General features: G+C 42.1%; 3 protein-coding genes across 4 annotated transcripts in view; 1 reads left to right on the top strand and 2 right to left on the bottom strand.

The window, feature by feature from the left end:
* nphp3 (nephronophthisis 3) overlaps window positions 1-26,462 on the top strand; it is a 36,305-nt gene that overhangs the window by 6,958 nt on the left and 2,885 nt on the right. Inside the window, exons 21-40 of one of the 2 annotated variants that reach the window (XM_078291275.1) lie at window positions 20-209; window positions 403-644; window positions 764-839; window positions 935-1,062; window positions 1,470-1,710; window positions 1,794-1,919; window positions 2,070-2,185; window positions 2,334-2,498; window positions 8,238-8,337; window positions 9,058-9,183; window positions 9,655-9,816; window positions 9,906-10,070; window positions 10,158-10,299; window positions 10,861-10,982; window positions 11,301-11,407; window positions 13,519-13,630; window positions 13,923-14,000; window positions 14,493-14,631; window positions 15,453-15,560; window positions 17,082-17,180. In XM_078291275.1, coding sequence (XP_078147401.1) covers window positions 20-209; window positions 403-644; window positions 764-839; window positions 935-1,062; window positions 1,470-1,710; window positions 1,794-1,919; window positions 2,070-2,185; window positions 2,334-2,498; window positions 8,238-8,337; window positions 9,058-9,183; window positions 9,655-9,816; window positions 9,906-10,070; window positions 10,158-10,299; window positions 10,861-10,982; window positions 11,301-11,407; window positions 13,519-13,630; window positions 13,923-14,000; window positions 14,493-14,631; window positions 15,453-15,560; window positions 17,082-17,180 — 2,744 coding nt within the window. Of the gene's footprint in view, window positions 1-19; window positions 210-402; window positions 645-763; window positions 840-934; window positions 1,063-1,469; window positions 1,711-1,793; window positions 1,920-2,069; window positions 2,186-2,333; window positions 2,499-7,935; window positions 8,126-8,237; window positions 8,338-9,057; window positions 9,184-9,654; window positions 9,817-9,905; window positions 10,071-10,157; window positions 10,300-10,860; window positions 10,983-11,300; window positions 11,408-13,518; window positions 13,631-13,922; window positions 14,001-14,492; window positions 14,632-15,452; window positions 15,561-17,081; window positions 17,181-26,462 lie in introns of those variants that run through there. The other variant, XM_071922385.2, reaches the window with a different exon arrangement.
* uba5 (ubiquitin-like modifier activating enzyme 5) lies at window positions 4,083-7,644 on the bottom strand. The gene is made up of 12 exons (XM_071922387.2): window positions 7,362-7,644; window positions 7,156-7,201; window positions 6,835-6,924; window positions 6,602-6,711; window positions 6,433-6,519; window positions 6,256-6,340; window positions 6,069-6,173; window positions 5,844-5,971; window positions 5,581-5,716; window positions 5,148-5,226; window positions 4,922-5,028; window positions 4,083-4,767 (listed from the first exon to the last, which is right to left on the bottom strand). The coding sequence occupies exons 1-12, from the start codon at window positions 7,526-7,528 to the stop codon at window positions 4,690-4,692; spliced, it is 1,218 nt and encodes a 405-aa protein (XP_071778488.1). The 5' UTR covers window positions 7,529-7,644; the 3' UTR covers window positions 4,083-4,689.
* ackr4b (atypical chemokine receptor 4b) lies at window positions 20,855-24,549 on the bottom strand. Its single transcript, XM_071922389.2, has 2 exons — window positions 24,394-24,549; window positions 20,855-22,479 (listed from the first exon to the last, which is right to left on the bottom strand). The coding sequence occupies exon 2, from the start codon at window positions 22,469-22,471 to the stop codon at window positions 21,353-21,355; it is 1,119 nt and encodes a 372-aa protein (XP_071778490.1). The 5' UTR covers window positions 22,472-22,479; window positions 24,394-24,549; the 3' UTR covers window positions 20,855-21,352.

Below are 26,462 nucleotides of genomic sequence, written 5' to 3' on the forward strand. Positions count from 1 at the left end.
GTGTCTTTCTCATTCCCAGGGGTCATTTCTCTGAGCTGCTAGCCTATTGGCAGTATGTGGGCAAGGACAAAAGCTCCATGGCCACCGAGTACTTTGACTCGCTGAAGCACTATGAGAAGAGCTGCGAGAGCGAAGACGGCATGACCCGGCTGGCCAACCTGTACGAGACCTTGGGCCGTTTCCTCAAAGACCTGGGCCTCCCCAGCCAGGTAGAGAACATGGCCATGATATCTAAACCACTGTTAGCTTTGGACTGATTCGTTGAATCCTTGTTTATTGTCAACCATACGTCATACGGCAATTTGTTTTGCCGTTTTCCCATTTGCTCTTATAGTGTGTCTATCCTTATTTCCTTCCTTTCCCGCTGTAAGTAAAGTGTTGAAAATCACTCGGTCTGTTTAGGCAGTAGCCCCTTTACAGAGGTCCCTTGAGATCAGGGAGACAGCGCTGGACCCCGACCACCCCAGCGTAGCTCGGTCCCTGCACCAGCTGGCGGCGGTTTATGTTCAGTGGAGGAAGTACGGCAACGCTGAGCAGCTGTACAAGCAGGCGCTGGAGATCAGTGAGAACGCCTATGGTGCTGAGCATGCCAGCGTGGCACGAGAGCTGGAGTCCCTCGCCATGCTCTACCAGAAACAAAACAAGTAAAGGGGACCCCATTGGTGTTTACTTGGTGTTAAGTACAAAAACAACTAAAGATTACTGTGAAATACATAGGCTACTTCCACATTTAATGGCGTGCAAATTCTGCTTTTACTTTCAGGTATGAACAAGCAGAGAGACTTAGGAAAAGGTCAGTGAGGATCCGTCAGAAGACCGCTCGACAGAAAGGTCATATGGTGAGCATGTGTTAGTCAGTCAGTCAGTCATTCTCTCAGTCACACTCACTTCTTCAGTCATACTGTACGTGCGTTCTGTCTCCTCCTCTTTCCAGTATGGCTTCACTCTACTGAGGCGCAGAGCCTTACAGCTGGAAGAGCTGACTCTGGGAAAAGACTCGGCTGACTGTGCCAAGACCCTCAATGAGCTGGGTGTCCTCTACTACCTCCAGAACAACCTGGAGTAAGGCCACAGACACACACACACACACACACACACACACACACACACACACAATAGACTTTCCACTTTATAGACAATAACTGTGCAATTCCACCCCAGCTACCTTATACCAAATTGTTAATGTGTTTGTTCTTTTGTTTTTGTTTTACAGCACTTTGTAACTTGGTTGTTATTGTTGTCCTCTTCTTCTTCTACTTTTACTTCTACTCTTCTACTTTTACTGCTTCTACTTTTACTTCTTCTACCTCTTCTTCTCCTTCTCCTCCTCATACTCCAGGAGATGTAGAGAGTTTCATGTGGACTTAGTAGTGGCATGAGTGACTGGCATGGAGAGTTGCCAGTCCACTAACTTTCCACCTTGATCTGTCCGCCCGTATATCTAATGTCCCTCTCTCTGCTCTCTTCAGGGCAGCCAAGGTGTTCTTGACCCGCTCCCTGGAGATGCGTCAGCGCGTCCTGGGTCCAGACCATCCAGACTGCGCCCAGTCCCTCAACAACCTGGCGGCGCTGCACACCGAGAGGAGGGAGTACGAGACGGCTGAGGACATGTACGAGAGGGCGCTGGACATCCGCAAGAAAGCCTTGTCCCCAGACCATCCCTCGCTGGCATACACACTCAAACACCTGGCCATGCTCTATAAACGCAGGGTGAGACTCGCCTGCGTGTTGCTAATGAAACTTGAATATTCTCTCCACTGAACAGCTAGATTGAAGAAGTGTGTGTTGTGCAGGGGAAGCTGGAGAAGGCCGTGCCGCTGTATGAGCTGTCTCTGGAGATCAGGGAGAAGAGTTTTGGGCCCAAACACCCCAGTGTGGCCACAGCACTGGTCAATCTGGCTGTTATCTACTGCCAACTGGTGAGACTGGCCAACACACTTACTCTCTTACACTCTCTATGACTGTTTCCACATGTGATTAAGTTTGTTTTATGGCTATTATGAACATGCGTAGCTGTTTGTCAGATTCTGAACAACTGTTAACTGTGCATGTCTTTGTGTCTTTGGCAGAAGAAGCACAGTGATGCGTTGCCTCTTTATGAACGAGCACTGAAAGTGTATGAGGACAGTCTGGGGCGCTCACATCCACGAGTTGGAGAGACCCTAAAGAACCTGGCTGTGCTTAGGTAGGTGGAGGTGACTCACAGTGGAGTGACGTTTGGCAAATAAACATTGTCATAAACACAAACAATCATAGGGAAAATGGTTTGTTTTGATGTCAGTTTTCTTACCTAGAATAATTATTTCTCCATCCTTTTTTCCTTTCCTAATTAGCTATGAAGAGGGTGACTTTGAGAAGGCAGCAGAGCTTTACAAGCGTGCCATGGAGATTAAGGAGGCGGAGCCATCGCTGGTGTGTGGGAACGCTCCCTCCCGCCACTCCTCCAGTGGGGACACATTCAGTGTGAGAGGACCCGCCCCCCTCCCACACGCCCCTAGGTGATTCTGTCCATACATTAAATCGCCACAGAACAGTAAGGGTCTGTTTGACAGCTCTAACTAACATGGAGTGTAGTACATAGATCAGCACGTTGATTTTGAACAGACCCCATGGTTTCGTCAAAAAGGGAATCATGATCATCACACTGCCTATTGCTTCCTGGTAGTGGAGGTTTTGGGAGTTTGGTCAAATGTACTGTAACTGCCATTAGGATTATGAAGTGTGCAGTATTAGGCTAATCTGTGAAATTTATGTATTTGCCAAAAGTATTTATTGATAATTTCTATAGTATTAACATAATCATGTTAATTGTGTTATCAGTGTAAGAAAATGTGAACTTAAGTCAAACCAGCCTTTTTAAGGGCCTGGAACTCAGGTTGAGTTTTTTTTGTTTTTTTTAATCCATACTCAAACAGTTGCCTATTTCCATGCCTTGCAGGGTATAGTCAAACTAAACACCACCATAGATTCCTTATTAATGAAGGGTGCTGGTGGATCTGTACTGTGGTATGCATTTCCTGTCATGGAATCACTCCAGCCAAGAGCGTTAGGCAAATTCTAATGAATAAAACAGAAGAGTAACTAATGACAGTGGACACATTCATTACCTTCCAATATCCAGTGGATAACATTAGTCTATGCACCCTTTAAATTTTTCTACTTTTTAATACCTTGAGGTCTTCAATGAAACCCATTAAATTAAGTTTTTCACTTTCATAGTAACCAGCAAAATCCACGGCTACTCATTTCTGACAATGTATTAAATATGAAAAACTAAAGCACCTAGGTTGCTTGAGTGCACACACTCCTTAATTGTATTAGGATTTAACTAATCACATTCCAAAGCATGCACAAAGCTTTTTTGCGCTCACCTGAAAATCACTTGAAGTGATTGTAATAAGAATGGTTAAAACCAGGACTTCACTGATGGTGAAATTAGCATTAACTTTTCCCACTAGGAGATAAAGGATAATCTATGTCACACTGGGCAACCACTGAATAAAATCTTACTGGTATGCTGATGAGGGCTGTCAGACCTCAGGCATTTCTACTGCAAAGTCTACATTCCTGAGGTTCAGAATGAATGTGATTTCTGAGAGCCGATTTGTCTCAAAATCAAGTGTGCATAATAAGGGTAAAAGAGGGTACGTCATTATAAATATAAAAAGTTTACCCAGTAGTATTAAGCATGTATTCAAGGATTATGTATAGCTCCAGACATAAAGGCCAAAACCAAGCTGAAACCTGTCTGGGGAAACATCTCCTCTGGTACTGATTTCACACTCAGTGTTTATGCAAAACTAAATGATATACACTCATTTATTCGTTAATGTAAAAAATGGATTTTACAGGATTTGCCAAAAACATGATAGTGCCACGTAATTGTGCTGGTTGAAGTACAATTAAGTAATCATTTACTATCTGACTGAATGTACATGAAGCCAAATGGGACATAACGTACCAAAACCTGTTGTTTTATTGCCAAACATGCTGTATCATAACCTTAAGTGCATTTGTTTTACCATGTATTCATGTAATTAAATCTGTAAGAAGCTGTACAGCACAAAAAAACGCATCAAATATATCAGGAAGAGTGTATTCCGTCTTAATAAATACTTTATTGAAACAAAGTGAACAATGCTTGTCAGTATTGTTGCAGCGGATAGTTTCACAAAGCTGAGTGAATGACAGAGCAGATACATGATACATGCAAGGTCTGGAACCGCATCCACTAATCAAAACCCTAGAAAATACAGTGATACACATAAATGCACTATCAATAGTATTATTCAAGGTTTACAGGCATTTCAGAAGAGACTGTTCCAATTCTTAGTGCCACACACCTTCCATATGGTATATGGGCAAAGTACTCATATTTTCAAACTGCAGTGTGTTGTCTAAAGTCATGCCATTGGCAGCACTTTTCATGCATTCCCTTCTTCAGCTGGCTGTCAAGAAAGAATTCATTCTGGGTTGACGTTAATTGGTTAGAAGTTGCTTTAACTTAACTCTTTGAGATATGCCCTCAATTGCTATGGAGCCTTTGTGAGGATGCTTGTTATCAAAGAAAGCATTGGAACAGACCGCTTATTCATTACAGCGTCTGTTGCGATTGGTGATGCATTACTGTACAACATGATGGAGATGCACCTCTATCTGAAGTGCAGACATGCGTCTTCAGAGTCCTGCCTACATCTTCCTCATCTGAGCCATCAACTCCTCTAGACTCTGTTCAGACTCCTCCACAGACTCTCCGTCTGCTGCAGCCTGAATCAGACAGAAGAAAATCATTTTAATCAAACCAATAATAAAGTTTGGTTGAAAAAGGCCTCTTGGCAGCCAAAAAGGCAAAAAGTCGTCATTGTAAGTGTCAAAACATATGCTGATTTTTCATTTCTAATCTTATGTCGGGAATACTGACCTTGTCTGGAATGGTGTAAGCCACGGTGATGCCCTCTGGGAGGTCAGGGACGGGGCCCGAGGCCGCCTGTAGCTCCTGATCACTCACCTCTGATACTAGCTCAATACCTGCACAGACACAGACAATTAGTGTTAACACACATACAAAGCAATGTAATCGGTTTTACATTGAAGGAGTCATATCAACCATGTTACAGATCTGAAACTGTAAGCTGAGATAGTCTAACCCCAGTCATTGTCCTCATGTACGACGACCTCCTCTTCTACCTCTACAACTTCCTCCTTGGGCCGCTCTGCTTCTCTCCTCTGAAGAGAAAAAGTGAAGCACACAGATAGCCAGAATTAGTTCCTGAAGAAAGAGAACATGTGAATGTACAGCACAAAACACTGAATGCTTGGCTTCTTTCCCAACAACTTTGTATAGATAATACATTAATGTTGTTCTAACATTATAATAGTACTATGTTGTAATGTTATTCCCAGTGACTGTCACCGTATACCGTAAAAACCTGTATTGCAATGAGCTGGGCTTTCAGATGAATGGACATGGCATGTTCCATCACTTCAAAACAAATGGTTCCTCTATTATGTGGCCATTTTATATGCGCACACGCGCACACACACACACACACACACACACACACACACACACACACACACCTTGTACTCCTCCTGTTGTCTCCTGCAGTGGCGGTCATCACACTGCGGGTTGGCTTTCATGGCCATGGTGGGGAAGAAGTCCTGCATAGCGTTGTAGCCAAGATAATAACTGACGGTACCAAACTTTAACAGATACCTGTAAGACAAAACATTTAATCAGTGATTTTAACTTAACACATTTACTTCATGCAAACTGTAAAACTTAACGCATCGAGATTTGTTGTTGTCAGGCCTCTCATTGGCTATAAATGACCAGATCTTACTTCAGGACATTTTGCACCAGGATGCCTGCGACCACACCCATCGTTGTTGGTAAGCTGGCGGCACACACTCCCTCCCTCTTCAGGGTCTTCTCATCGATGTTGGCTGCCACCACCAGAGGAGGAGCACACTGTCACAAAGGTATGATTATTAGTCGACTGCACTAATGAAGCACAACCATGTAAAAGGTAAACAGAGTGTGTTCTTTGTGTGTATTGTGGACGTACAGCGAAGCAGGCCGTCTCTCCAGGGATGATGAGCTGGATGTGTCCTGATACAGCGTTCTCACTCACACCAGACTCCATCCAGATCTGACCGAGCTCGTTACAGGCCTGAGAGAGACACATTTAAATGAATAACGTACAGATATTATTACAGAATGTAAGCTCTGTGTTGTCTGACTGATGCACTGACTGTATTGATAGCCATCCTGGCCTCAAAGTTGTCCACACAGCTCAGGATCAAATCCACCGGCTTCCCCTCCTCCAGCCCTCCATGACTGAGAACACACAGAATAAACTGTCATGAAGGCCTGTACTACTGAATGTGATGGAGGATGAGAAATAGAAAACGGAGAGTAGGAATGCCCACCTGATACGCTCCATGAAATGTGTGAAGTTATCCATGGTGGTGATGTTGTAGTTATGCGTCTCAAATGACACATCTGGGTTGATGTTTCTGTTGGGAAAATTGACGAACAGGTAAGCAAGAAGAAACCATTTCGGGGAAAAACCAGTGGTAAATTCCAACGACGGCGTACCTGAGTGTGTGTTCTGCTGCCTCCACTTTACTGAGGCCTGCCTGGTGAGGCTGGAAGAACAGCCGGTTCATATTGGCCAGCTCCACTTTATCATAGTCAAAGAGGAGCAACTGTGAGGGCACAAGCACAGATGTGGGTTGGGTAAGGGTAACCATTGGTCGACTGCCTGCTGTATTTACAAAATGAGGAGCTGTAAGGGAAATATGGAAGAAATAATTTTAAGTTTGTATTACCTTACCAATGCCACATCTTGTGAGCATTTCAGCTGTCACACTGCCCACTCCCCCAACTCCAACCACAGCTACTGTGTATGTCCGGATTTTCTGTTAACACATTTGGGGGAGATCAGTGACCAACCTCTGAGGTCCAACTATTACAAAAATAACTAGGGCAGTCATAAATATATTTTAATGGGAAACAAATATACCAGCAAAACTTTATGTCCCTTATAGGATATTATGGTGATTTTTGTTAGGGATGGGCAACAACAACTTGGAACTTGGAAAGAAAAACGGCACTAAAACAACAACAACAACAACCCTGATCTGTCATACCTCATAATCATCCACGATGCCCATTCTCTTCAAAGCCATGAGACGACTGCAATGGAAACACAATATTGGTTAGCTTGTGGTTTATGAAATATGACCATATGGGATGTGTGACTAATATAACGTTAGGCGTAGCCTCTCAACCCTTCTCCACTACAACAAGCACCACAAAACATAGCAAAATTCAGAAAAATAACACGAGAAGTCACCTGTACGGATTGGAATCCACAACCTCGGAGCTCATTTTGTCAATTTTGGGTCTGTGAAGTGCCTGGTTGTTGTCAGCATCCTCCACGGCACACCGCCTTTGCTTACACTTTATCAGTTCATTTTCCAGCTCTCTCACTCGCAGCTTCAGCTCCTCCACTGTCGCCATTGTTATTACAAACACCGCCCCTAAACAAAAATCCAACAATGTGAACGAAACACACGATCAGAAATGAAATAACGAAGGAATTAGACGACTGAATCAGTGCTCAAAGTACACGTCTGCACAAGTCAAATCAGCTGTCAGACTGCGCTCCTGTAAACAATGTCCGTGGAGAAACCCGAGTGCAAACGGTACAAACGTTCCTACATGAAATGCCATCTTCTTCTCCGTCTTCTTTTTTAGTTTTAATGCGGTCGACATCCAACTGGAAGGTGTATTACCGCCTACATGAAATGCATTTCAAACACATGAGAGCTGAACCCTGGATGTATTAAACTAGGAACTGACTGACTGATGGACCTAACGTTTTAAGGAAGTCACTGGGCGTGTGTGCAGCGTTGAATGGTCCGACCACTCTCCACACTGCAGAAGTTTGGCTCAGCAATGCACCTAGAAATTATTAATCCAGTCTGACTGAGATATGGAAGAGCTAACAACTCCCGTACGGGAACAGCACAAGTTCAGCGTTGGCAAACTTCAAAGATATCTGGCTGGCAAGTCACGGGTGTCAAATAATGACACCCTCACTGTCAGACAGTACAGGTGAGGTAGTGCTGCTGGCTTGTTTCACTACTTCCTATTTAAAGAGCAAGCTAAAAAAAAATCATAAATCATGTTCTGCTAACACGCTAATTGCTTCCTGTTGTCTTCCCAGCACTGGCCAGTCCAACCCCACCTTTCTAATCCAAACAGCCTCAGAGAGCTATGTTCTCAGAAAGAAACCCCCAGGTATGCTGCTGCCAGGGGCTCACAAGGTAAGTCTTGTATGGATTTAATAATGAATCACCTTTTACCACTATAACTTGTTGACACCAGTGTTTTGTGTTGCCCTGCCTACTGCCCAGCAGGGGGAGAACCTTCATTTGGCTCGGGTGCCTGATAATCGATTAACAGAAAATTAACTGATTATCATTTTGATAATCGTTTTAAAACGTTTAGTCATTTATCAAATAAAAATACCAAACATTTGCTGGTTACAGCTTCACAAAAGCTAAAATTTGCTTGCTTTTCTCCGTTAAATATCATTATAAAATTAATATTTGTTTTTTTTTAGTGCTGGTCAGACTAAGTAAGTAACTTGTAATGTAACTTGTGGTGGGCATTTGTCATTATTTTTTACATTTTATAGACTAAATGATTACTCATTTAATTGAAAAAATAATCAATAGATTATTCGATAATGAAAATAATCATTAGTTGAAGCCCTAATAATCACCAAGTCAAAAAGGAGCTATCAGCTTGTTTTGCACATGAAGGCCATATCTGACAGAAATACTCCTCGGATATCAGCTGATAATATCAGTGATGTTTCAGCACAGAATGGTTGGTATTATCCAGTATCCAAAAAGAAAAAATCCAAGGCACACCCCCTTACGTACAAAAATGAAAAGGCCTTTATTAATGTGGCTAATGCATGGCAAGAATTAAAAAACTTGACTGACGTGATTGGTTGACATGTGTGACTGTGTGTTCAGGTGGACAGGGAGTATCGGGTGCAGAAGGCCTTGTTCTCTGCTGGCTTCCCTGTGCCTCAGCCCCTCTTGCATTGCACTGATGCTACGGTCATCGGAACAGAGTTCTATCTGATGGAGCATGTAAACGTAAGTTTGTGCAGCCAAGGCCGAAATTCACCAAGTCCCAAGTCCCTGCATCCAATGTTATGTGCCCCAAAACATCCAAATTCACTTATATCGACTACATTTAGACTGTTATCATTTGGCCAGTGTAATAAATTATTAGTTGTAGATCACCAAATACATACAGTATAGAGGGAAAACTGGTCTCCTCATGTTTATGTTATGTTATTTATGGTAAGATATGGCTTCCAAATATATTTCTGGTAGTTTTGCTTGACCTTTACTCTCCATTCATAATAATAAAAACTACAGGATGAAATTTGGACTCACTTAGACTGGTCACTGACTCACTTTGGCTTGACATACCCAATTGACATCTAGGCTTGTCAGTATGCCAACACTCATTTAGTATCAAACATCTAATGCGGATGTTAACTGAGACTCCAGTTCTACTTTTTAATAAGGTGCTGTTCTGTGCCTCTCCCTACTGAGCAGGGCCGTATATTCAGGGATATTCGTCTCCCAGGAGCGAGTGCAGCTGAGCGAACCGCTCTATATGTGGCCGCAGTGGAGGCGTTGGCTCGATTACACTCACTAGACCTGGCGTCGCTGAACCTTGAAGGGTATGGGAGAGGACCGGGCTACTGCAAGAGACAGGTGAGATGACAAACATTTCACATATTGAATCAATGCCCCTTTATGTGTCTCGGGTGTAACATTCAGAGGTGTTTTTTCTGCCCTCGAAGGTGTCCACCTGGACGAAGCAGTACAGGGCAGCAGCACACAAAGACATTCCCGCCATGAATGAGCTCTCCGGCTGGCTGATGGACAATCTGCCAGCCAGCGATAATGAGGTCACACTTGTCCACGGAGATTTCCGAGTGGACAACGTGATATTCCATCCAACAGAGGTAGAATTTCTCCGACACTGTTACTGCTACTTACCACTCCACTGCATGTGACTGTAGGTCTTTACAGTGTGTGCTTGTTGTTCCTAGGCTCGTGTGATAGCGGTGTTGGACTGGGAGCTGTCCACCACTGGGCAGCCCTTGGCAGACCTGGCCTACTTCCTCATGCCTCACTACTGGCCCCGAAGCTTCGGCACGATCGGCACAATGGGCAGCTTGAAAGGAATAGAAGGTGATGTAGACACACAATATTTTCTAACATCTTTGAATAAAAGGATAAGCTATGATGCATCTCAGTGTAATGTTATACACTACCAGTCAAATGTTTGGACACACCACATTTTTCTTTATTTTTACTATTTTTCACATTTTAGAATAATAGTAAAGAAATCAAAACTATGAAATAACACAAATGGAATTATGCAGTGACCAAAAAAGTGTTAAACAAATCAAAACTATCTTATATTTTAGATTCTTTAAAGTAGCTGCCCTTTGCCTTGATGGAAAGGCAAAGGCTTTGGAAAGAAATTCATACATAGGCATCAACTTCGCTATTTATATTTGTTTAAAAAACAAATTTCAAGCAATTAAGCAGAAGCCTTTAGATCAAAATGGCTTTAAGAGAATGAAAAACATAGCACATTCAATCAGGTGTGTCCAAACTTTTGACTGGAAGTGTAGTTTTATGGTAACAGACATAATTGGATACATGGATAGACTAACAGTATCGCTTATGATTGTTGTTGTTCCTTCAGTATCTCCTGTCTCCCCGATCTTGTTCCTCTATGAGCAGGTATCCCAACTGTGGAAGACCTGATCTCCATTTACTGCCGCTGCCGGGGGATCCCATCCTCTTTGCCGCAGCTGAATTTCAACCTGGCCCTGTCTTTCTTCAAGATAGCAGGGATTTCCCAGGTTTGTCTCCGTTATACACACAAGTTCAAGTTCACTTTTACCCTTATTTGTCCTTTGTAGCTATACATACATTAGAATTTAAGTGCACAAAGCTGGTAATAGTAATAGATGAAAGGATGAAAACATCTTGCATACAATATCAGACACATAATAAACCAACAAAGCTGTTCACATAGTTGAGAAATTGCAAATGTGCTATATTGCTGACTTATTAAAAAATCCTAATGGTTTGGTACTGTCTCCCTAATTATAAAGGAGATACATTCATGCCAAAATACCAAAATATAACTTCATTTTTCACTCTGTTTAATTTATCAGGGGGTCTATGCACGCCACCTACTGGGTAATGCCAGTGCACCTAATGCAGCTCAGTTTGGCCAGTGTGTGGAGCCCTTGGCTAAGGTTGCCTTGCAGCTTGCACAGAGGTTGGTTTCCCTTGCAGTGATGACAACTTGATTCACTGTCTGGGCCCATTATATAATCCATACTAGATTACATTTATGAAACTTTAATGATCACCGTGGGGAAACAAGGAGGAACAAAGGAGAACTTCTGCCACTGGTCATTAATGGCCAAGAGGTGGAGCAGGTGGACAGTTTTAAGATCCTGGGAACAATAATGTGATCTGAAATGGGAGGCTAACCTTATCAGCGTTATCAAGAAAGCACACCACCAGACCTTTCTTTTTTTAAGACAATTAAGGAGGTTTGGAGTGTCGAGAGAGGGGATGCTTCAGTTTTACAGAGCTGTGAAACTGTAATCGGCACTCAACTCCCCTCTCTCTCTCTCTCTCTCTCTCGCAGAGATTCACCAGACCTGAATTAAGTGAAAAAGACTGAAAAACTTAACATGACCCCACACACCCAGCAAACCCCCTTTTGACATTTTTCCCTCAGGGAAAAGACTCAGGAGCATTAAAACCAGAACATCTTGTCTGAATTTGAATAGCCTCACAGGCACTTTACTACATGAGACATGAGTCTGTGCAGTAGAGTTAGTTTCTTCAAATGTACCTGACACATTTTTAATTTTAAAATTTTTATTGTTTTAATTTTCAAGCTCCTTATGCACTTAAGTGTCTGCACTTTTCTATGTTGTAGGATATCAAGGGAGGGGTATCATTTTTATTTTATGTTACCTGTGATTTTTGTGTATTTCGTTCTGTGAGGCAAATTCTTTACAACCGCAAAGTGATGTGGCAATAAAGTATTGAACCTGAAATTCTAGTACAGTTAGTTGTTAAAGCTGCAATGGATGAGTACGATTTTTCTTGTCCCATAACACAAAATGACGTTTGATTGGGTTGTTCATCAATACCAATGACTCAACGATTACTTCATTTCTGGCTTTCAGAACTGACTATATGACCCGTACTCTGTCTTGGAACAAAAACTCCCAGGCTATTGGGATTTCAAGACACTCCCAACCCCAACACACACACATACACACACGCACACGCACACACACACACACACACACACAATAGTATTTTCATCTGCTCAGTGATGGAGGATGGTGCTACAAGTGAGCAAACAGCATCACAAGACATTTAGTTAGTAGCCAACAAAGCAAATAACAAAGTATTATTATTACTGCATTTTGCATGGTGATATATTACCTCTTCACTAGACGTTTCTGTTGGATCTCTCCTCTAATTACCGTAAAACTTCAATTAATAGCCCGGGCTTTTATTTGCTTCAAACACTGAACTCAACCGGCCTATATTTGGGACAGGCGTCTATATGGGACAGGCCTTTAATTCCTTTCGCACAAAACTCTTGCTCAGCAAAGATGGGAAATACTATCAAATTGTTTATTTAAACCAGTACCGTATGAATATTACTTGTATAAAAATTAGGCTATTGAATAACATATCAATTACGAATCATTCATTTGATCTCGCTCCGAGAGACAGCGCATCTAGGCCAACCTCATGTACTGAGAGAGAGAGAGAGAGAGAGAGAGAGAGACCCTATCAAAATACCGGTAGCCTACCTACCTACTGTGCCGCCATGGCGATCAGCAAATGTGACTAACGTTTGAATGCAAGTAAAAAAAAAACAAACTGCTTCTCAGCGTCAATGGCAACTGGCTTCTAATTGAGACCGGCCTTTATTTGTCAAAACGTGTAGCCACACCCGGCCAGTAAAAGGGACTCGGCTTTTAATTGAAGTTTTACGGTATGCAAATGTAACTATTATTTGTGTCAATTACAGGCCTTCACAAGCTGTGCCAGAGACCTGTTGAGGTTGATAGAGGTTGATAAAAGACATAGATTGTGTATTGCCCCTTTATTATTAAAATGAATCTGAACAATACACATTAATGCACTCATATCACAGTTGATGGTATATGATGTCAGAATTAACACTGGCCACGAACACAGGCATCAGTAGAATAATGTTCAAATCCAGAGTAAATGACAACATGTTGATTCCACCTGCTTGCTCCCTCCAGCAGCAGCTGGAATCTGGCATCCAGCTGCCGCTTCCCATTTCCTCCTATCTTTACAGCTTCACAACGTGTGTCTTCTCAGGTCGCTCCCAGGCCCGGCAGACGACAGCCTGTTCCTCCAGACAGCCAAAGGCCAGGCTGTTCTCATGCAGGTCAAAGACTTCATGAGACAATATGTGCTTCCTGCTCAGGAGGTCAGTGCCCAAGTCAAGAATAGAAGAGATCTTTATTTGCCCAGGGATTTTGCCTTGTCAGCATTGCACAACAGTTCGTACATTCGGGATTAAATCGTTCAAAATAGACAAAATAGTTTTCAGTAGAAAAGTTTACGTTAATACATCATAAAGTTGGAGAAATATTTCTAACAGATGCCCAGTATGATGGAAGGAATGCAGAAGTGAGAGTACAGTCAAAATGAAACTGGTTAATATTTACTATGACCTCTGTTACCAAATCACTGCCTGAAACGTATTTTTTTTGCTCCAGATAGTTGCAGCGTATTACTCCAAACATGCTCACTCCCCGCAGCGGTGGCACACTCCCCAAGTGATAGAAGATCTGAAGGTAAGGAGTGGCGTGAAATGTGTAGACTGCACCATTTATCAGTAGGGTTTATATACACAGTATGTCATTAAGTCCATCATGTTGTTATCACCTCCTCCACCCAGGAACATATTTTTATCATGAGGTTTTTTTTAACCTTTATTTAAATAAACAAGTAGCCCTATTGAGATTAATAATCTCTTTCTCAATGGAGACCTGGCTATGAAAGCAGCATCAACACAAATATAAAAGTTGCAGTCAAACAATATTCAACAGTGTACAAAATCAAAAAATAATCAGTCATATTGAAGAAAGAACAAAGTACAATTTTCTATATAATCACGCCAATAGGCATCATTTCAATATCAAACTAGCAGGTTCATGGGCCAATTTAAATCTCAACTGAACAATGCAGTCTGCCACACAGTACAATGTGTGTGTGCATGCATATACAGTATGTATGTATGTATGTATGTATGTATGTGTATATTCATATGTGTATATCTATGTCAGGTGAAGGCCAGGGAGGCAGGGCTGTGGAACCTGTTCCTCCCTGCAGTCAGCGGTCTAAGTCAGCTGGACTACGCCTACATCGCAGAGGAAACCGGACACTGCATCTTTGCCCCCGAAGTCTTCAACTGCCAGGCTCCTGGTAAAACAACCCAGTCTCAAAATCCTAATGGCAGCTAGTGTTGAGGTCTTGGAGATATTATGAGTTAATTTGTCAGTGATATAACATGAGCTTGCTATGCAATATATTTGTGTATAATGTCTTTCAGATTCTCTCAGATTTGTTGCCGGGTGAAAACCAAAATGTCAACAAAAACAGCCTTGTTTTTGGCTTCCGAACCATGCAATTTTGAGTTTATTCAGTGGGTTTTGAAAAGGTTTCATAAACCCAGGGGTTGTAAATGTTCTCATCCTATAGAGGAGCATGTAATCCATCAATTCAATATAAAACACAAAAATCGCCAAAATAGTTATGAGGTTTTCACCAATAAGTTAAATCAGTATGATACAAGTCCTGGAGATAATGTAGTTTCCTAAATATAGAGAGTAACAGATTGGTAGCCCGTCTGTAGTGTGATGGCAGCTGTTTCTCCACAGATACACACACACACACACACACACACACACACACACACACACACACACACATATCAAAGACTGTGACACACACACCTCCACCCTCAGAGACTGCTACCACAGACACAATTTATAAACACAAGGATTTAACATCTATTATTATTAATATTTATAACATTCAACCTTTGTAAATTTGTAAATGTGTAAATTTAATTTAACTAGTGCCTTTTATTTTTAAGTTGTATTTGCACAAGTCTTTCGTAATATTATGCTGCTATTACTGCTTTTACCACTGCTTTTATTTATTTGTTTTATTTTAACTACACCGAGAGAAGCCAGGCAAAATTTCATTGTACCTGAGTATAATGACAATAACGATCACTCTAGATACAGGAAACATGGAGGTGCTCCACATGTTTGGCAGTGAGGAGCAGAAGAGAAAATGGCTGGAGCCGCTGCTCCGAGGAGAGATCCGCTCCTGCTTCTGCATGACAGGTAGTTCATGACCTCGCCCTGCTGCAGTCTGTCATCCATCACTTCACATTTTTTAATATGTCCATCATGTCCCAATAGGTCAGTGTGCTTCACAATTAACATATACTGTTATCTCTAGAGCCAATAGTGATATTAGTAGTGAAAGCAAATAATTTACTGTGTGTGGCATTTACGGAGCATTTTGGAACATTGATTTATGTACATAGTTGCTAGGTAATGTTAGAGTTCATCTGTAACAATATTTATAGTGGTTTTCTCCCCAATGTGCCGGAGATGGTTGTGGTTGGTTACCTGAGGCAGCAACAGACTGTGCGAGACTTGTCTGAATCTTGTCTGAAAATCTACATACCAACAGCAGACACCAGTCCACTATGAGTAATTTCTCCCTGTTTGGATCTCTGTCTGTTCCCCCCACTACATGGAAACAGTGGTGTGCTGTTGCCAGAGGTGATTATAGTGGGTGTGAACTTCCCCATACTTTTAGTAAACACAGATGGTGGTTAGTAGTGTTCCGGGATGTTTTTTGTCAGAAGTTTGGTGGGCGTGTTGCACTGGAAGACCAGGAATAGAGCCCTCCATCTTCTACTGATAAACAATGTCCACTTCTGACTTTGTTAAGAGCATTCTGCTGTACAGGAACAGAGAGTGGGATGAAAACATGTGAAAACACTGTTCTGTCCTCGATTTGAGCTGAATTAATAAAGGACAAAAAACAAAACAAAGGCAGGGTGCTGGAGAAATGTTTCCATGTCAAATTGACCTTATTGCCTGTTAATTGGTATTAAATACACTTATTTTGTGAGATTTAAGTAAGAACATGGTAGAGACGCCATTCTTTTTACCAGTAGATATATGGTAGCCATAGCGAGTGTTACCGAATAATTTTCTCTAGATCATGTGGGTTGTTTATTGAGCAGTATCTAATCAATAAGAGGAAGTGAAAGTTGTATTATTGTGAAAATGTAACCTTAACTGGTAACACTTTACAATAAGGGTACATTAATTAAGGTACATTAATTAGTTAATGCTTAATAAGCATTAACTAACCCTTAATTAACAGTTAACTAATGTGTCTGGTAATCATTTTCTAATGGTGTTCATGTTAACTAAGGTATTAATTTATACATTAAGTCATCATTATAAACTATTAAATAATGTATAAATTAATACCTTAGTTAACATGAACACATTAGTAAATTACACATTAGTTAACTGTTAATTAAGGGTTAGTTAATGCTTATTAAGCATTAATTAAGGGTTAGTTAATGCTTATTAAGCATTAACTAACCCTTATTAAGCATTAACTAACCCTTAACTTAGTGTACCCTTATTGTAAAGTGTTACCCTTTAACTCTCAATTGTCACACTTAATTTTCACACACCTCCCACAATCCTCTTACATCTTCACCACAAATATGATGTGGGACTGTACAGAATCTGTATTTGTTTATTCTTCTAGCCAAATTAGTCTTTTTCAGTGACTATGGTGGTTAAAACGCCGACCTGCGCTCTCCTCCCCAGAGCCTGACGTGGCCTCCAGCGACGCCACCAACATGGAGTGTACTCTCCGCAGGGATGAAGACCACTGGGTCGTCCACGGCAAGAAGTGGTGGAGCAGCGGTATGTGCATTAATAGTGCTTCTTTTTGATTTATTGTCACTCCAGGGACACCGTAAGAGCCTGTCTCGTCCATTTAGGCCTTAAAACACCATTAGAAGACTCATTAATGACAAGGAGTAGTTTTATGTCTGCCTGCTCTGAGTCGCATTAAGTCTTTTTGTGAGATCCCCTTGAACCGAAGAATGCCTTTTAGAGTGAAACTGGATTTGTACATTATGTACTCGGGGCATTTTCACAAAGAGAGGGTTTTATATGTAACCAAGACGCTACGGCAAAGTGCAACTGCTAACACATGGACAACAGAAAAGCTCGCATGTAACAAAAGACGAGTCATAGAATAAGCATTGTAAATGCAAGCAACAATTTAATGACCGTGAACGATGCTTGATCCAATTCACTCTGAAGAATAGCTTGCAGGGTGTTTTTCTTGGACGACAGGGTGGACCAATAAAAGGCCACAGGTTCAGTCCCCCATAAAAGCCATGTGTGTCCATCAACAGACAGTGAACCCGTACTTGCGCCCTCATTGTACAGTAAGTCACTCTGGATACAAAAGTCAGCTAAAGGCCTTAGATGTAAAAGTAACTGTGAATGTAAAATGTAAAAGCCTCTGACTGTTTAGGCTCCTCTAAATTGACTTTTTATGTACAAGTTGGATTGCAGTGTTTATTTTGAGGAGATTAAGTATCCAATGACTCATCTGTGACTCGGTCAGTATTCTTCAGCTTCTCCTCAGCTGTTTACGGTAGATGCATTTGAGCAACCTATGACTATGTATAAATTAGCTTTGTTTATATGTGAGATTTGAGAAATGCTCGACCTGTCACGAAGATTCAATTAAACCATAACCATGTGTCGCTTGATTGATAGTTGTCACTTACTATCCCAAGCTTATGTTTGAGTTTTTTTAGATTTTTATCGTGGATCCCCTCGATCAGTGTGTGCTGAAAAATACTCCAGATGTTTGCTCTGTCGCACATTGTGGTCTGAGGTTCTCCTAATTTAAACATTCCTAGCTCAACAGAAAACATTGGCCCGTTGTTGTTTTTTTGTATCTGCACGGAACTCCTCCTTAACCCGTTGTCGCCTGAAAGCCTCTGGCAGTATGTCTCAAAATAAGGAACAGGATTTCTAGTTTTATGTTATCACCCACATGCAGTGTACTGTTTGTACCTGTCATAGACGATAGATCAGTGCTACAGACACTTTTAATAATACTGACGGTAATACAGAATTTTTCAGATGAAATGATCTTTTAATTTTATGTTTGGTGATTTTGATCTTTTCGTCTCCAAGTCATGAAAGATTCTTTGTGTGTCCTTTTAAACCTTGATTCTGCTTTCACCCACCCTATGTCAGCAACAGTGCTCCATTATAACGGCTGATTAGTCTGTATAATACCTGTCATACCTCATGTCTATCTCACTGTGAAATAATGTTTGGCTGACCTGCCACTTACACAAGCTGAAATATTTCGAATTGGCCATGCATGCTTAAGAAGCCTGTTGCCTAGCCCCTCTGCCAGCCCTGAATCAACAACATTAATGTCAACTAGTCCTCTTTAAATATTAAATATAGGCTAGCAAGATTGAATCCATCAAATGAATAAAGTTTTTCTGAGTAGCTTTGTACTGAGGAACAGATTATCTCAGCATTCTCTTAAAATCTCACATGTATACCCTTCTGCCAATACAGAATGCTGTATTGTGTCATTTTGATATCTGCCGTTGCCTGTGGGGTCACTGGCACGTCTCTCACATTATTCAAGAGGAGACAGTTGTGTGACTCCACGATGAGTCATATCAGGCACGCTCATTTCTACCTCAATTACAACAAGAGGGAAGTAAAACTAGATGATGCTATGTGAAAAGTCAAATTATGTCTCCATCCTCTTCCGATTCAGGATTTCTGCTTGGGTTCTATTTTAGCATCTCTAAGGATACTGTACTGTTATGGTCACGCGTATTTTCCATCACTCAAGCATTGGTTTGTGTAGCATATGTTCCATTGAAGTTGAGAAACAGAAGGAAGAGAAACCTGTATTCGATTACAGTAATTGCCCAGGAGTTCCCGCACTAGATCGTTGTGGTTTTCTTTGTATTGAATGACTGCTGCTTGTCATGCAGTAACCGGGAGCAACCCACCATAACCTTTAGTTAATGGAAGTATTGGCCTAACCACTTTGAAGGAAAATTTGCCCTTAATCCGTATGCATTAGAGTGATGCAGTTTTCTACTTGGCGTTCTCTTTTCCTCTGAAGTTGTTTGTGGAAAACTCAGATGGAAGGATCTAGAGATGTTGCCCATGCGGCTCTGTGATGTGGAAGCTGTAAGACTCTCCCATGGGCGTGATAATTTACTGCAATGATTCCCAGACCTGTAGTCTCTTATCTTCAGGCTGTAGTAACTTGTATCCGCGCACACGCACACCTGCACATGTTTACCATTATTAGTAGACCATATTTCTGGTGGAGGTGAGTATATGGCATTCAGGCTGAGTTAAATAAAACAATCATGCGATCTGATGTTATATTTAATAATGCAGAGTCGTATAATGCCTGTCAATAATTACCCCTTGGTTTACTGTTTCAGAAAAGCCTTGTGTAGGCCTATGTTTGGGTCGGACTGTAATGAATTCCAGTAAAATGCAGGTTGTGAAGGCAGAGTTTGATGATATCTTATTTAAGCACCGGTTGGTGTGATTTAGGACACACCCAAGATTTAGTCTGCCTTCTCTGAGCTCTGGCAGTAGTGCCATGTCCTTGTCTATTCACCCATTTTCTCATGTGGCGTGCAATGTGATTCTTTCATTTTCCTTGGAATGGGTTAGTCATTTAGCGACTGTTGAAACTGAAGCCCAAACCTTTGTCTCTCTTCCCTCACACACCTCTTTGTGCATTACACAATGCCTCCCAAACACCTGAGCTGTAAGCCATTACAGTGGAGAGAGGATGACTAACAGGTGCTGAAATGGAGAAGAAGAACGGTAAACAATGAGAAAGTTTATGTCTTTAGGTCTTTATGAGCTATCTGTGGTGGATGAGGGGGATTTTGTCCAATTAAGCTGACCCCTGTCTGTCATTGCTGTCGCTGTAAACAGGCCTGAATGAAGCACTGTTTAACTCTTGGACTGTAGCCACACAACGCTCTGGGCCTAGATTTGATATGCACTGAATACATTTCGGTTGCTTTGTTTTTGCCAGAGGAGTTTTGATCTGGCTTGAGCATAATATTACATGATGGCACCAAGTGATTTCAAAGAGGAAAAGATGAAAGTCCTCTTTTTTAGCAGTTTGGAGAGAGAGCATATGTATACCACTAAAATGGTTCATCATTATATACGATGGATTGCATTCCGCTGCAAACCCTCTGCTCTTTTAAACTCAGATTATTGAAATAAAGAAGAGTGGAAAGGAAAGCAGCATTTATGCTGGAAGCAAGCTGCCTATAGTGTTTCCCTGTGTGATGGCATGATGGGAACCCTCCTGCTGTTTGCGTCTCTTTCTTTGTTCTGCAAATGTCTTTGACTCTATGGGTCACCCACTGTGCAATCAAGCCAGCCTCATCCCAACCTAAAGCCACAGGACGCAGTGAAATGAGATGCAGCTGATCTTATGGAAGGAAGCGCAGACTGCAAGTCTGAATTGGAGTTGATGAGAGGAACAGAGCAGTAGATCTTTGAGCATCAGAGTTTGGGTTGTATTTAATTGCGACAGATGTGGGTAGATGCATGTTGCAGAATATCTTTTTTATTTATTTAATAAGGTCCATAATTTTATACAAAATAGTTGTCTTACTACTGTAGTGCATATTACCCAACTGTACAAATGCAGACATGAGGCTGACAAATTGTATTCCACAGTGCATCAGCTTCTTAAAAGGAAAACAGGTGTGTCTGGTGCTTCTCAGAAACAGGACATAGCAGCAAAAAGAAAGAAAGAAGATGCACTGGAGCACACAGACAATTTAGAGTCAAGAGTCAAACCGATGAAGATGCAGTAGCATCAAAACATTAGTCTTTACAATAAAAGGCTAAATTGTATTTCCCTGTTAGTTTTTGGTTATTTATGTCTGTGTAATATGTTACTAAAGATATACATATAACATAGAATTTTATATATATAACAAACATTTGTGGAGGTATTTACAGAAAAGAACATATCTGTTTGAGTGTCAGATAGTGAAGGTGCTGGTGTCTTGGTCTTCCGAAGCAGACTGTGAGTGTGTGTGAGTGTGTGTTTTGAGTGCGATCTCCACAGCCGGCTCCTCGTTGACATGTTGCGGGTGTCTCTCGAGCCGGTGGCCGAGGCGCTTGGCGGCCCTGAGGACGTGTCCCCTGAAGGAGGATCCGATGAAGGCGTAGAGGACGGGGTTAATGCAGGCGTGGGTCAGCGCCAGGCTCTCCGTCACCTGGAGAGCCCGGTCCAGGCCCTTACTGAGGTCGCAGTCGGTCACCAGGATGTAGATGATGTCGAGCGCACGGCACAGCTTGACCACGTTGTAGGGCAGCTGGGTGAGCAGGAACACGGCGACCATAGCCAGCAGAACCCGCAGGGCGCGCCACTTCCTGTCTCTCCGCACCCCGGCTGCCCGGCACAGCGCCCGCCCCACCCAGAAGTAGCACACCACCATGACCAGGAAAGGTAGCAGGAAGCTGAGTATCACCTCCAGCAGCTCCAGGGCAGCCTTGGCAGGCCGGGCCATGTTGGTAGGGTAGATGGCGGTGCAGGCCACCTTGTACGACATGTGCTTCGTCGTGAAGAAGACGAGGTCAGGCAGGCTAAGAAAGCCGGCTATAGCCCACAACACTGCGCACACCAGGAGCCACCGTCTCCTTTCCCGGGGGCCTGTCCCAGTCCTGCCTGCTGCATTACGGGCTAGAGCGCGGTAGCGATCCACGCTGATGCACGCCAGCAGGAGCATGCCGCAGCTGAAGTTGGTACTGTAGAGGAAGGAGGTGATCTTGCAGGCGGCCACGCCCAACTTCCAGCCGTGGACGGCGTCAGCCGCCCAGAAGGGCAGGGTGAGAAGAAGCAGCAGGTCAGAGACGGCCAGGTTGAGGATGCACATGTCTGTCAGCGTCCGCAGTCGCCGTGGCGATGCGTAGACCACCACTACCAGGGCGTTGCCGGCCAGGCCGACCACCAGAGCTAGGCCATAGATGACTGGGAGGAAGACGCTGGCAAAGGAGCGCACCGCCTCTTTGTCACAGATTGAGTGGTAGTCGCTGTAGTCGTAGTTCTCGGTGGAGTTCTCATCGTCCTGGAAGTCGTGTTCATAGTAATCATCCATTATTTGCTCTATGGGAAAAGCAGAAAGAGAGAATTTGTTGAATTTTTTTCCCAGCATTTTTGCCTATTGGATAGATCAAGGTAAAGAGAGACAAGAAAGATTGGGTGAAAAACAAAGGTCCTGGGCCAATTTAACCCAGGATGTCACGTTTATGTAGTACGCACCTTAGACCACTGAACCACCAGGACACCCTGTTTTTTTTTAATTACATCTGTTATGATATATGGGCTGTATAATGTAATGCATAAAGAATGTAATTTGAGCTTTAGATCTAATTGAGGAGGTGGAGAACAGGGCAAAGAGTTAGTTTGGAAACCATGAGCTCCTTTTCATCTGGAGCGGGGAACACGGAGTTCCTGCTGTATTTCCCATCAGAGGAATCTCTCTTGCATGAGTGCTCTAACACTCTAAATTGTGTGGGAGCTTGTACATCCAGCTGTAAGCCCTGGAAATACAACTGAGTCACCAACTGACCAAACATCCCGTTACCCTTTGAGTTCAGTTACTCACTGTCTGATTGAAAATGGTCTAGAGGCACTGGGGAATGGGGAACTTTGTGGCGTACTATCCCTTTAATCACAATCGGGGATTAACAATCAACAAGAAACGAGAAAGAGATTACCAGAATTCAAGCTATCATCTTTTCCCAAATGAAAGACGTTAGAAACTGCAATACAAACGGATTACACCTACTATGTATTATGTTGCCCGATGTCTAGGCGGCATGTAAACCCTATCTGATCTGTAAACACGGTTCACCTGATATACTGTTTCATGCGTGCTGGTGAGCTGACACTTTATCCAGATTCATCTTCCTGTTAACATTCCCCCATGGTGTTCGCTGCAGATGGAGATGCCGTGACTACTGAGGACTATTAGGACACATTAGGACTGTGTGTGTGAGTGTGTATGTGATGTGTCTGTGTGCGTAAGCGTGTCGCTTGTGTCGACATGTTCACACTCACTGTCGCTGATCATGGTTTTATGGAATGAAGCGTGCGTTACCTCAGGCAATCCCTTTATCAAACGATGCTAATTCTTGAATGGAATTAGCATTGTTTGATTCTTGAAATATGATGAATATATGAGTTAAAAGGATTCACCTCACAATGTACTCATGGATATCAATATCTCCAAAGGCAATTCAATAACAAGTTGAGTGAAGGAAAATCTGAAATCCGACAGCCAAACATGTTAGGCAAGTAACTGTGATATTATGTGGGGAGTATTTTGCATATCTTATTCATTTTGGCATGCCTGGATGACAACAGTCATATTATGAATAGTTTCCAGGTTTGTTACGTAATCAGCCAGTATATCTTGGTTGGGAGGAGTGGGAGTTAGTGAAACAGATGTTACATTGAAACATTCAAAAATATGTCAAGTATTCCACTGCTGTCAACAGCTGTGTTTTTAATGCATAGGGGAATTATTGTGGGCGATATTGATAAAAGTCTTAGAAAAAAAAATTCAGCTGTTTGGGCTATTTAGTTTTAAGAAGCTGAGTAGAGAAAAAAACATTCTAAGTTAATTTTTGTGTAACAATTTGACCGTTTCAACAAAATTATTGAGACAAAATTCCTGTGCAATTTAGGCAACTGTGATACAAGCTAGGCTAAGTTAAGCTTGTTATCATTACCTCTGCACGATTATATACTAATGCCATAAAGTATCTTGAACAGGACTTTGACTCTCACACCAACACAGTAAAGTGAAACTTCAACTATTGAAAAACAAGGCGTACTACTTTCTTGTATATCTCATGCTGTAATATGGTGAAATTACAACATGGTACAGAAAACATAAGGATAACACAAATTGGGTTTTTTGACATTCATCTCATCATATTTCCATAATTTTGTAGTTAATGAAAAACAAATAAAATCTTGAGTCAAGTGATAAAGCTGATAAGTTTGCCTTACCCCTTGTCTGTTCCTTTTATGGACTTTGCGAAGTTGAGATGGTGTTAATCCTTTCTTACACAGACACACACACAGCTGTGGTGTATGCTGAGGAGAAATGTCCTATGTACTGCACAACACATGACTCTGATCTCACTGCCTCAGTCCGTCCCACTACTTGCTGACAATTTAGGAGCACCTCTCTGCTTCCCAAGCATGAAGAGGTGTGTGTGTGTGTGTGTGTGTGTGTGTGTGTGTGTGTGTGTGTGTGTGTGTGTGAGTGTGTGTGAGTGTATCCCAGATAAGGTTCCAGCTTATCACACTATCTAGATGACTGTAGGGAGAGGGCTAGTGGCTGCCGTTTCTTTATGTGCTGAACAATCAAAGAAGAATAAAAAAATAACATCCCAAATGGCTCATATTGGTCGCATTAGCTAAGCTTGTAGTATTTATTTTGGCCTGGTTGAATGCAGCCATTATCTGTTTGTTGTGGTGTTGTGTATTTTATTTAATGGCCTCAATCTCATTAGCGAGGATCCTGTAGACTGCAAAACAATTCCATTTCAGATACTTTTAACTTGTGATTTTCTGAATGATGTTATTTTGTCCTTGAAGGCTCCTGTGGTTTTTTAAATTGTTTTTTTTTTATTGTTTAAGGGTTTTCTTAGTAATAAAGTTACCTCACTCACAATCATACAACTTGTTTGGATCTCTGTCTATCTCTTTCTATATATTTTATACAGCCCATATGTCACATCAGACGTCATTTAGACATAAAAACATCAAAGTGAAAGGTTTTGCTATATCCTAAAACAATGTTCTTCCATAAAATTCTTTGTAATGCAAGCAAGCTTTATTGGCACAAATGAAAGAGAACCATTTTTGCCACACATCGCAAAGCAATTTGTTTTTTACCTTCATCATACAGATGTAAAAGTTCAAACAAAAAAAAAATACAACAGCAAAAATGTTTGTTTCTGTCTCAGGCAGACCAATTACTGGGCTGGGAAGGTTTGTTGTCATTCCGGGCTTGGTGGGACATGTTTGGGCACGGCTGGCGCGTGACAGCAGGGCTCACCTTCCACCCTGGACCATTAGTCTTATATAAGGCTTCTCATGAAAACCCAATCTGCCCCCGGGCCAAACGAGCTTTCCCGTACATGAGAACCTGGGGTTTGGGTGGAGTTGTGTGTGTGTGTGTACATGTGTGTGCTTTATTTACAGTACAAACCTAATTCATTTACTCTTGGTATAAAATTGTGCAATCTCGGAAGTTTTAAAGCCTAAGCGTCTGTCGGATCGTGCTTGTTTCAGTGTTCACATGCTGCGATTCTCATTTCCGTGAATATTCAAAGACGCTGTTGATGTCTTTATTTGCTGTAGCTGTCTGGTGTCCATATGTCCTGTCCTCAGGGGACGGGGGGACAGTCTGCCACTTGGATGGGAATATAAACAGGAAACATCGGTAACCCTTCCTGTGCCCCGGAGACTTGACTCCACATGAGGGGACTGTTTGTCTAAAAATGGACCCCCAACCGTGGCTTCAGTCAAGTTAGGAAACTCAAGCAGAGCGATGCTGCGTTTGATGTCGTTATCAAACAGTGCACTTCAGCTATCTGATCATCGACCCACATTTCACGCCGCCGCTTCATTCCTATGGGATCTAGTTTGCGTTAAGTCTTGTAAAAGCGATGTGTGATCTATGTGACATTGTCCTTCAGTGGGTGCTTCTCATGCATGTTTTTGCAGCTATAAAAGAAGCATCTTATTCAGCAAGGGTTCATGTTAAAATTTGGGTTTCCCCCCCAACAAAGTGTTTGGATACTGACAAGACTAAATGCTGTTGAATATGAAAGAATCCAAGTAAAATAAAACTCAGGAAATGTAAATCAACCAGTGGCTTTCTCAGCTGGCAGTTCTCATGCCATCCGTCTGTCAGTAGCTCCATCTATGCTCAGGGACACACAATGTTTTCCTCCCATACTCAGGTCATGGTGTGGTTAAGGACAGAGTCAGAGACTGTGAGAAGTTGCCTGTTCTGTTGTTTATTATATCACCAGACACTACATACAGAGAAAAAACAAAAGGCA

The sequence above is a fragment of the Centroberyx gerrardi genome, chromosome 22 (genome assembly GCF_048128805.1).
Source record: "Centroberyx gerrardi isolate f3 chromosome 22, fCenGer3.hap1.cur.20231027, whole genome shotgun sequence".
Lineage (NCBI taxonomy): Eukaryota > Metazoa > Chordata > Actinopteri > Beryciformes > Berycidae > Centroberyx > Centroberyx gerrardi.